Source organism: Bombus huntii, chromosome 5 (genome assembly GCF_024542735.1).
Source record: "Bombus huntii isolate Logan2020A chromosome 5, iyBomHunt1.1, whole genome shotgun sequence".
Taxonomy (NCBI): Eukaryota; Metazoa; Arthropoda; class Insecta; order Hymenoptera; family Apidae; genus Bombus; species Bombus huntii.
Window position 1 is genome coordinate 9,948,856 of NC_066242.1, and position 12,820 is coordinate 9,961,675.

General features: G+C 33.8%; 1 protein-coding gene across 7 annotated transcripts in view; it reads left to right on the forward strand.

Moving 5' to 3' along the window:
• Window positions 1-12,603, forward strand: part of LOC126865980 (neurotrimin-like) — a 301,471-nt gene extending 288,868 nt beyond the window's left edge. For 6 of the 7 annotated variants that reach the window (XM_050618977.1, XM_050618975.1, XM_050618973.1 and 3 more), the window contains one exon: window positions 9,690-12,603. In XM_050618977.1, the coding sequence (XP_050474934.1) occupies window positions 9,690-9,841 (152 nt within the window). In that variant the 3' untranslated portion in view covers window positions 9,842-12,603. Of the gene's footprint in view, window positions 1-255; window positions 337-9,689 lie in introns of all 7 variants that reach the window. The other variant, XM_050618974.1, reaches the window with a different exon arrangement.
• The last annotated feature ends 217 nt before the right edge of the window (window positions 12,604-12,820 follow it).

Below are 12,820 nucleotides of genomic sequence, written 5' to 3' on the forward strand. Positions count from 1 at the left end.
TTTCTAGTTAAAAATTTGGGATTTTTTATTAGATAATTGAAAATAGTACGATCTGAAGTTGCACGGACAGATATCCTGATATCAATTAGCATACTATTCTAAGTTATAGGAGATTGCAAGTGTTAGTGGAAAACTGATTTCACCGAAGTTGCTAATTAGTTTGTACTCATCAAATATCGATATTTTCTCATACATTCAACTTACATGTTCGTATATCTATTTGCGAGCTGAAATTGTACTGAAAGTCCTTTTCAGACGCGCCAGTTCGAGAGAAACTTCAGGCCCAAAGACATCAACAATAGTTGGCACTACTATGAACTTCTTTTTCGGCGCACAGTAAGTGCTTTCACTTCAGTTCGAGAGTCTTATATCAAGAATCCCTACTTCAGATATTGATCGAATGAAATCGCAAAAAGTATCCAAACTTTTTAATACGATGTTCATTTTAGTTTAATTGAATAGAGTAAAGATTCTAACGAGTGTTAATCGACTTTTGTTTCAATCTGGAGATTATAAGACTTTATTGATTTTATTTCTATGATAATTTAATTATTAGAATTTATCGATCAGTCCTAAAAAAACTTTCTTCAATTATTATCCTAAAGTATCTGGAAATATACAAGAATATTTTACTTTCAGATAAAACATTGCACACTTACAATTTCATATTTAATAATTAATTATTTTAATATCTCTTTTATTCAATTCTTTTTTAATTTAATTCTTTAATATTTAATTTTATAATATTATATTTTTTAAATTTCCACATTATAGGACGAATATATATTTAGAAATGTATTTATTCATAAATTGAAATTTTTTATTAAAACAATTGCACATACAAATTACAACTTACTGGTTTAATTTATATTCAAATTGTTGAGATGTAAGAAAGGAATGTAAGGAAATATGAATTTTATAATTGATCAAAAAACTTCGTCTGATTACTGTGTGACACGAGGTATAGAACGAATTCCATTTAAAATGGGGCTTGGTAGTTAAGTCGGAAGACAAATTTTCTCCGCGGTTTTATTTTCTTACGGCTGCTGGTCTGATTCCAGTCGGTGCCGTTTAAAGTATCGCATAGCTTATGAATATTGAACGTTGTAATATCTTATGAATACGCATGAGAAGACCAATCCAGCGAGTTTAACTAGCGTTAAATTTCGAATATCGATTAAAAGTCTAAATATTCCGCGAAGAAATAATGCATTAATGTAAAATTACGTGCGTACTAAGTATGACCAATGAAGAGAGAACTTTTATTCGCTTCTTTCGAATAATTATGCTGTATGTAATAAGCTGAGCGGTTGGAAATAAGTGGGAAGGTTGAAGTTCGAATGAAATATAATTAAAAATGATCTAACACGTGATTTAACTAAAAAAGATAGTCAAATATTAACATCAGAAAATAAATAGGATGCTATCACGTGAATTTTTTGTACACAACATTTTCTTCGAGAATGGTCATGAAAAGTTTGATATCCCAAATACTAGTTTTATAATATAAATTTTATATGTATTTCAAAAATTGCAACTTTATGTCTATCCTATGCGACCTTCAGTGAAAACGTCGCAAATTTTCTCCTTTGTTATCGATAATTTAACACAAGTAAAATAATAATAAAGTACTTAAATAACAATAGGTGTAGAATTTGAAATAGAAAATTTTGTGCGATTGATCCCTTCCTTGACATTTTACATTAATTGTCACATTTCGTATAAAAGCAGTAGGTGTCTCAATACTCATGAACATCGCGGGGGTGGTAGATAAAACGTCTTGCCGAGGGCACTTTCGTTTCGTATGCCAATAAATTGGCAGCAACTGGCACCGACGTTAAACTTTTCGAACTCAGTTTCAATGACTTTGCTGAAAGATTCTGAGAAGCGCCGAGGCGGGAGGCTCCCCTTTCTCAAAGTTTACTTTCAATTAATGAAAAACGAGTTTCGTTGACCCGCGGCCGTCGACTGGTTTCGCTTGGTGAAACGCAGAAACGGGCAACGTTGAATTTCTCCCATTTCTTTCTCCGTCTTTCTATCCTTCTCTTTATTTTTCCTCCCGCCAACTCTCTTTGTTAGCCTCTTTCTCGCCTTCATTTGTTAAATCGATCGACATCCGTCGCACGTGCAGGAAGTCGAGGGCGGCCAACCAGTGGCTGCCGATGAATTGATTCTTATACTGTACAAACTTTTATGATCTGTATTCTTCGAGGCGTCGATCGACACGCCAGCCAATTCTCTCCTCGATTCCAAAGAAGCTTATCCTAATGTCGTGACGTGACGGAAGAAAGTTTGGACGAACGTGTATCGATCCGCTGTTCCTTCTTGATTGGAGCTCGCTTCGATCCCAAACCAATTTCACAGAAAAGAAGAACGTAATTATTTCGTGTTAAATTAATCTAATGATTTGTACGGTCGATGATCGATTAGTTTTATGATTGCGATTTTGTTAATTCAAACGATAAATATTATCTAATGTTAGAATTATCAACGATTAAAGTGTGGAACTTATTGCAAAGAAACTGAAGCGAACTTACAATGGCCTACGAAAGTATTTGAACTGTTCTATTCTAATCTTTAAACTAAAATATCTGCATACAGAATAAATTTTTTATTATAAGATAGTCTGTACGGAGGTTTTGTAAAAGAAAAAAATGTTGGTACCATTATTCACATGATAAGTTTACTATTCCAAAATTTTAATGAAAATTTGATCACCTGGTATTAAGATAATACGTTTCCTACAAAAGCTTCATAGTAAACGTCATAATGAAAAAAATTGTTCTTTTTTTCTCATATTCACTTCGAATTCAAATCAGTTGCTTTTTGGTTCGACAAAAGCGATAAAACACAATTCTTATAGGATCGAATTCACTGCAAATTTGCCAAATAATTGCTACAGTTCCCGGCAATTATTACCATGTTAGTTCCAGCTATTTCAGTTAAAGTTCCTTTAAGTTAATTGGCTGTCGCGTGATGGCCACAATCGATGGGATTCTGTCACGAAATCGGAGCGAACGAAAAGAAGCGAAGGAAATCGTGTGGTCGAGGACCGGTAAAGACGTTGTTAAAGTGTTGGAAAATGGTTCGTCTGTCGCTGTCCGTGCGGAAAGTCACGCGCGCAGTGTGGAATTTACTCGTAGGTGGGAATAACTTTTTTCCAGGCGGACGTGCGATTTCGACGTCCATTTCTGAAGACCGAGCCAAAGCGAACGAGGAACTACTCCAGAGGAATTCGCGACGATTGTTTCCCGATCGGTTTTCAAATAAGAAAACTTGTTCGTTCCGAGCCTCGCCCCCATACGTGTGTTTTACTTCGCTTCTCTAATAACGATGATAAAGCATTTTTGCTAGATATTGATTCGTAGAGAGTTCTCACTCAACCGAAACCTATATCATGAGAAATTTGCGGTCGGAAAAATATCGAAAGAATATCGAAAGCACAAAGGTATTCAAACACTTACCATATAAAACTTTTATGTTATATGTATTACATAAAACATTTCGAAATTTCATTGTCATCGTAATGAAACATGACTTTGTCATGATCATACTAGTCGAACTTGAAACTTCAACAAGATACTCGCTACAAACGTATGTTTAGTAAAGATTTGGTATACAGCACGAATAGCCGTTTTAAACAGTTTAATAAGAGTTAAATATGATCCAATTGAATATTCAGTTTTATGAATGTAATAAACAATTCACTGTTTAAATACGTTTGTGCTCCCTACAAAATATATACTTGCATCGAATATTTTATAGTTTTTATGTATATTCTTAAATTTGTTTCATTACAGTAATTCAAAGTGTCTCGTATAATACACAGAATGTATTCGTAAAAGGTGTTTAGAAGCGTTCAATTGCTTTCGTGGGCCTGTGCATCAGATTATCACAAAAAGGACAAAATACATACACAAAACAAGAGATTAAATCGTTTCATACTAGAGGATGTTCGACACAGATATACGTGGTTGACTACATATCAAACAGCTTGGTTTCCATTCGTGCGATACCTGTATGCAGGTCGAGGTTGCTGCCGGGTTAACAGGAGTAAACGTACATATGTATCGACTTCTTCCCGGTTGATATTCATGTATTCATAGCCGGCAACATTACCGGATTTGTATTAGCGCCACAGGTGGCGGTGTTGATCCAACATGGACCTGGTTCGTAAAACTTAGAACAACCGGCCAATCCAATCGAGAGGCGAAATTGAACGAGAGAGAGAGACTGTGCCAAAAAAGAATCGAACTCGACGATAAACTACGTATTTATTGCGACGCAACCCGCCTTCTATGATACCCAAGGGAATAATTTAATAAATTGTTTTCCCAGCCCGCCATATCGCGATCCATCAAATTCCACAGAATTCTGTAATTCGACGGCAGACTCGATTCCAAAATGGCAGCCATCTTCTCTGACTGATTGCCTCAGCCATTCATTCTCGATTTTAACGTTTCCTATTCGCAGCGGCTATAAAAAAAATATTTGCACACTGCATTTATTTTTTCAGCTAACATTAAAATAATAAAAATAAATGGGATGGTACTAAAGTAATCAAATAACAAGTATCATCCTATGATTTATTATTTAAGCTAATATACTAATTATTTACACGGTAATTATTTAGGCCCAAGTTGATATATTAAATTTCGTGTTATTTGAGTGTAAAAATCTGATACTGTGAAAATAAGACGCGTATAGTGAATACTTTTCGTAGCCACTGTGGATTAAAATTTTTAGTGATATTAGTTAGAGTGAATTCGATGGAAAGAATATTTTAGAACAAGTAACGTTTTAAGCGGTATTAAACACTCGATCTGAATCTCAAACTCGATCTTAATCGCGGTTTGATTTCTGCGGAACTATGAATAGTCATTTTGGTGTTGTGGTAAGTGTTCCGGCGAAGTTCGTGGTTCTGTGGTTTCAGGGTAAATTTGGAAACGACGCTTTAGATGCAGGTTTTAGCATTTTAAGCGATAAGTTTGATCGATGTGAATGAATTAAGTTGGATCGAATTTTTAAATTAGTTAATTGATATTTTTCTGCAGTAATGGATTTTGAAGAAACATTTTTATATTTTATAAGTAGAATATAATTTATGCGAGATAATCAAAAAGAGATTAATTTTGATTATATTTATAATTCACTATTTATACAAACGTTCGAATTACCTTATCAATGATTTGGTAATATGAAAAATATTTTGAAGTGATTTCACCAGCTTAAAAAGTATGTACGTTTAGTCTTTGTTAATATTTGCATAGTTTCCTGTGAATGATATTTTTACTAAGGAAGAAAAGCTTGACGATATCTGGACTATGTCAACAACACAAATACCCAACATTGGGAGTTCGAAGAAATGCGAAAGATTTGAACTATTTTCTCTGTTTCAGGAAAACGCTCAGTTAATTAAAATATTGCAAAGGCTAGAAATGTTTATGAAATCCAAGCACAACTTGAATAAAACGTAAAATTTATAGAACGTCCAAAATGATCACTATAAAGAAACATTTCCCTATATATTATAAAAGATAAAAATATAAAAATACCATTCAAAAAGTTTGCATTAAAGAAGATTAAATAAGAAACACTCATATTTTTTCGCAAAACCAAATTTTCATAAATTTTTCTTTTACGTTACGAGCTAGAGAATATGGATTTATTTGCATTTCGTTATCTCTTCAGTTCCATTTACTACAGTCATACATAGACAAATATAGTAGAGTCGATTATCCGATGTGATGTGGATCGAAGCTGTCTCAGGTAGTCGAAAACTCGGATAATACAGTTCGTGGATGTTAATAAATTGTGCATTAAAATAGTAAAAAACATTTTGATAATGTAATATTAATTTAATTAACTATTTAAGTGATTGAAAGTTTCTAATAATACCTGACTATTCACGCTTTCATAATCTTTATGTTAAACTTTTTTATGTTAAACTTTATGTTAAACTTTATGTTAAATTTGTTTATTTTATAATTTACTAATTTCTTCGTTCCATGATATTTATTGGAAGAATATTAAGACATACTATATATATATTCACACATACACAGTATGTATAATTACGTATTGTCTGATCGATCTATTGCTTACATACGTCACTGAATCAGTCCAATTTAACAGCCGCTGGATGATATCTAATGGAGTATAAATTTATTTAGCCTTCCGCTGGCGAGCCTTTTATCTCATTAAAAAGGGATTTGCACAGACCAAATATCCTAGAGATTCCGAGAATTTGGTCGAATTTAATTCCGAGATGCGGAAGAGCGTCGAGCTCTCGCCCACCCTTCGTATTATCCGCGGCAACTCCTTGTATTTATCTTCTCTATCCGACTATTCTCATACTCGCACATATATTTCACTCGTTGTTGAAATATCGACCGTTCTATAGGACGATTCTCACGTATCCGCAAACATCCACCACCATATTCATTCTATCTTTCCAACGCTGGAAGGACAAGTATGTAATTTGCGAAGCTGTCTATAAATTTCGCCGTTTTTAATATGTGCAACATTTCGTGCTCAAACAATGAATGTTAAGATCTTTGCACTAAGTTTTTCAGTCGACTATTTATTCTACATAATACCTTTATCTCGTATTCTTCTAAATTTTAATAATGTTATCCTGTAACCTAATAACGAGACGAGAAACGAATATACATGTCAGACAACATCTTCGTTTGTACTCTAAACTTTAATAATTTCATTTCATATTTTTGTATGTTGAAAATTTTTGCAAGTAGAAAAGGTATGTGTGTGTGTCAGACGTCCCTCTTTAACAGAAAATAAGTATACACACACGTTGATTTATAATTCACACTTGCAAAGATCGTCTTAGGATGTAAAAAGAGCACGCTAAACGTTTCTTTCAGCAAGAAAAATTAAAATTTTGTGCCTTTACTATATTTTTTTGTCGATTTTGATGAAACTAACAATGGTCTTATCATAATAATGGTCATCTTATGGTACCAAAACTAACAGTGTAAATTATCTATAATTACATTTTATTCTCGAAGAATTGATTTTAAGTTTCATGTTGTTCAAGCATTTTTCATTTCATTCAATGGCTATTATAGCTTCTAAATTTTGAGATGCTTATTTTTTTAACATTCTATAGTTAACACACAAAGCTAGTATTCAATTGCGAGCTTTTTGGATTGTTTTAAATCACCGACGTTTAAATACACGCAGCCGGTTCGTTGAATTCGAAAACAATTTTGCATACTGGAAATCGGGAGTTTCTATTGATCGAAAGTAGTCTGGAACGTCCTAAAAAGTTTATTCAGTAGCAAAACGGTAATTTATTCTCACAACAGGAAATCTGTAAATAGTGATTCGTGACAATCTTGCTATTCAAACTAAACGGAAAATTTTCCTCGTTTATTGATTCTAATAGAATCTAGTAATACTTACGAAAAGTAACCCATTATTCCCTAGATTTTTGACTCTTTTCGATCATGCAATTCCATTTGAATAATTAGCTTATTGAGCGTTTATAATTCATTGAATTCATTTAAATTTTCATGTTTATTCATTTAAAATTTCTTATCTTGAAATATTCTTTTGTCACAATTCTTACATGTTCTCTTGCATTTTAGAAAACTTAATGATTATACGCAGGGAAATATTTTTTCATTTGAGAGAAACTATTCAGGCTAGGAAGAGTTACACATCGTACCCTCGTAAGTATTCGCGAACACACAATATACACAGCATCTTTGGCGTTGTTTCATTTCATCAACGAGACTACTACACTTCTCGCTTTTTTTTCATGTCAATGTAAATTTCTACCATTCTATGTTTAAAAGAATTTTTAATTCTCTTGTAGTCAATATATCGTGACCACCTTTAGAATTTTGTTAAGTTTACCATATAGACAGAAATTGCAAGAGTCTTTTTTAATGCCTTCTTTAAATTTTAAGAGTTCTTTTCCATCTTAAGTATAGAATGAATATCAGAGCTTATTAACATAATGGATAATCGTTAATCTTTCTAAATATCTTATAATATCCATATATATTTTCAAACTTTAACAGTATAATTATGATAATGGAATCTCGCAACAGTATCGATAAAATTTCAAAACATTTCATATAACTCACAAAATACATTCACAAAAGATGAATATTTTCGCGAGTCGGTGTACTTTGTATTGCTCAATAATATTTATTTGCTAAATAATCGACTCTAAGGACTTTGTGCAATACAGCACAATGGAATAGGCGAAAACTAGCTTCTCTTGCTTTTTCAAGCTCATGATGCTACTTTTCTTCGTATGTATGTAGCGCTTGCATTTACTGTTTCGTAAGAGGATGGCATTTTGCAAACTGATTGTTCCCAAGACTATTCAGATTCGGACTTACAGGGTACGAATTGGTTTCCCGCGTTCGTTCTCTATGAAATTCGAATCACCGTCGTATTGTCCGACCGAAATCCTTTCAGAATGCTATCAACATTGATCGCACGATCACCATCCAAACGTTCGATTACCCAGCAGGTGCATTATAATCGAACATTCTCTCTATTATTCGCGCAACATGTTCTCGCGGGCACGGGATGTTTTGTTGCATTCTCATTTCCACATATTCACTACGTGCTTCTGTTATCCCCTCTCAAGTACCATTCTTGTTGGCTAGGAATCCAGAGTTGATTCTAGAAAATAACAATTTAATACATTATGGAGAAAATACAAACCGCGCCTGTGTTTACGCGAACGAACAAAATTGTCGCGTTTCAGATGCTACTATGTAATATTTGGAGACCAGGAGAACTGAGCTGTTGTCAATTAATTCCTCGAATATCGTGTCCTTGAATATTGTTGTTAAGTTGGCCTAGAGACTTTTTAATAATCTAAAATTATTATACGAAATTATATGTTATATATTGATTATGAAATTAACAAAATTGTTTCACGAGATCGAACGATATATCGTAAATAAAAGAGGCCTTTATATCAAATCCCACTAAACTCAGTTCATAATTGTTACTGCAAATAAAAATGTTAAGTCCTGTGTTATAGGTGTTATAGACTAAATAGAGAAATAAAACTTTCAATAATCCATTCGGTTGATTTACGAATAAGAATTTTATTCTCTATATGTTCATCACAATATTTAAAATTTTGGTAGCTAGACCATTAAGAGTTGTTAAACAGGACAAATGTTTTACAATTTGCGTTGCAAATTGAATATTTTCGTTGTTATAGATATTTGGGTATCAATGGTTGGTTAAAACGATACAAGTAGTATACGACACGTATGGTCAGACAAGCCACAGAGTCGAACGTGCAATTCACACCAAATGATTCTATTGAAGCAACTGTAATTTAGAAGTAATCTTACAGTCAACAAATACTTACTGTATCTAAAAACCCATATCTATTTAAGATTATTCTCAAAAAGATTAATTAATTAAAACTTGAAGCGCTGTACTCGTAGAGATCGAAAATCTAATCGCTGACAAAAAAATGTATTTTTCTGCACTGTCATAAGAACATACTCATTCATATCTTAAAAATATAAAAATTCATATGCACTAAACTTCGATTCTTCAAATCTGAAATCGCTGCAATAACAAATTCATTCAAATTGGAAAGCTAATAGAAATGAGAAATAAAAATAGAAATAAAATTTCATTCGTTGGAAGATTCGTGCAGAAGAAGATTTGTTTGATTACAGATTACGACAGAGATTACGATCCACCATCGATGAGGCCGCCAGGCGAGCTTCCGGTCGACGCTCTAAGTCCGGGCGTTTCCCATCGGGCTCAACTCGTTCTTCATCTTTTGGTGAGTCTGCTGTCACTGCTACTTCCAGCCATCAGAAGGTGATTCTCACGTCGCGGGAACGGGGCTTCCAGTTCTAGTGTTTATTGGACGGTGACCAGACCGGAGACGGCTACCAGTTTCCGGTACGCCGGCTTCGGCTGGATGATGGACGAGTGCGACGAGACAAGACGCGCTTGAAATTATTTTCATACTAAACGTAGACGTATACAGAGAGCAAAAAAAAGAGGATATTATATATAATATATATAAATATAAATAAATATATATAAATAAATAAATATAAATATGATATGTTGTGTAAGTATACTTACAGTGAGTATGAAGGAATTCCTAGGCTTTTATGAATGACGATGATTTTGTGGCGCGCGACATCTTTGCATTCGAGAAAAGACTTCGTCCTCTCTTGTCATGTGTGAATCGAGTATTCGCGTTTAGGAAAAGAGAAAAGACAAAGAAAAGAGACGAAAAAGTAGAACTTTTCGTATCGACTAGAAGGATTTGATTGCGTATGATAATAGGTTACGCCAACGGTTTTCAGCCGATATTAACGCGACACATTGATGTTCCGCAAGAAATTCGACGGTTGTGTCGTCTGGTATAACGCGTTATCGCTTTAAGTGTTCCGCCAAAACCGAGTTTTATAATCAAACGTGTGTCGCGAATTTTCCCGAGGCGGCTGAGAATCACTGGCCTCGAAACGACTCGAGTAGTTCCGTTAGTTCTGTAGTATTACGAACTCGTCTATACGAGTTTCTTCGTTTCTTACCTATGTAAATACCATTGATTTCACGATTCTCCAAGATGATTCAGCGTTCTATAGATATTCTCCTCCATTGTAAAGTTCGATCGTTACTCGCGTTCATTTCATTATCGTTATATCGTTCACGTTGGTTAAAAAGACGAATGTTCCTCTTTGTAAAACCAAACACATACTTCTCTTGTATCATGGGGACAAAAATTTCTTTTATCATCGAACAAGAATAATTAAAAATTGTTCTGAATCGTAGTAAGTCCAAAAAATGGGATGACAAAGTACGTAAATCAATTCGGTTCGACAAGAAGAAAAATTATTTTCTAACGATTTTACGTACTTTCCATCCGTAAAACCGATCTCATAGCTCGTGAAACGAACAACCAGTTGTCAACATTGAGTCCTCATCGATGCATTTCGTAACACGATGACGTTAGTTATAATCTAGTCGAGCGAACAAGGCACAACTGTATTTCGGTACATGTAATGATATATACGTACGCATGAAAGAATAAACGAAAAATGCATAATTATCCATTATATACACAGGAACATATAATATACATAATATATCGAATCGTAGTTGTGTTGAGATACGCGCTCTTAGGTTTCATCATTAGCTGTTTCTGACTGGCGCAAACGTGCATGCACTGATACAAAACGCTAGTCGTACATACGTAAACATTGCGGACGCGTTCGCGAATGCGATTCGACGCGATTTAAGATAAAAATCGTGTGAGTTATTGCATACTAGAAGCGAAGAAACACGATGATGATGATGATGTTGCGTAGCCCCGAATCATCGACGACGGTGTCTTCGTGCAGAGAGCTTCGTCGTTTCAGTTTCAATTACGCATCAGCGAAGAGAATTCGTGGTCCTCCTGCAAGGCTACACGTCGATGACAATATTTTTAGCTTTAACGAGACTTAAAGTAGATTTAACGATCTATAGAGCGAACAATATCAGGAAAATTAGTCATCAATTAATGAAACATGGGCCATTTTTCGATAGAATCCTTGACCCATTTTGCTTTCTTCTGCATGAACAAATTTATTTTTACTACTCTTGATTCGCATAATTTTCTGTAAATACCAAATAAGGAGAAGCTTTAAACGATATTTTGAACCTTTGTGATGCAAGTTCACAGAAGTCTATTTCGAGTTTCGTTCGAGTCTAACGTAGATCTGGTAACAACAGTGTAGATGCAGTGCACTTGGAAAGTCTTGAATCGCCCATTTTTATCAGAAGAATTCGTTAATGTTTTCGTTCTTTCGTTTGCGAAACGAATTTTCATATTTTTTCGGATAATCTTACTTCTTAGTAACACAGTGACTTCTATGAAACTTCTACATTTTAATTTCAGTTATTTTAAAAAGATTTTCATAGGATCCTTGTAAATAATCCTCCAGTCTTATAAAATTCACAAGAAGAGGGTCATTTCGTTTTTATCATTCTGTCTGTCACTTGATATTGCTAGATGATTCGAAACTTTTTAAATGGAAGTGTATATGTTCGAAAGAGCTGTGTGGCATTTTGACATGTTATTAGAGTTCCGTACGGAACTCGAGTATAAAGCACGAGAAAGAAACGTAACGCGTCTTTGCCGATTGATTGTTCTGTAAATATTGTAGATACGTTATGCTGTGATTAATCTGAATCGTCGTCTATTAATCACGGTGATGATTCGAGGCTGCGATTGTTGATGCAAAAAAAAGTGCAAAAAGGCAAGTGTTGTGAATAGCGTATTACAGCGACCGTACGAAATGTTATGGCGATGATCGTATGAGAAACATCGTTCAGTAGAAAAGAAAAACAAAAAAAAAAAAAAGAAAAAAATACGAGTCGAGGCTACAGCGATTATAGATATGTCGTATTGAATTATTATAATAACGTTATTAATGTATCATGCCCGATGGTTTCACTATGTCGAACGATTTTTATGAGTTACAACCGGATATCGAAAAACGATCCGTAAAACGAGCATTAGAAATAGATGGTGAAATTGTCGGACTGAATATCTTAATAAATCGAATACACGACTGCCATTATAAATCACTGTTCAGTTATTCAAGCTCATCAATTTATATTAAATATTTTGAAGTTATTATTTTATTATAGTCGAGTCTTCCTTTTCGTTGTTTTACAATACATATATAAAATCTTTCTTTTAGTTGTGTTGTTAATGTTAATTCTGGAATATTCTATATAATAGATAGATATTTATCTATATAATAGAATAGAATTTTAGAATATTCAAAATAAATTGAGA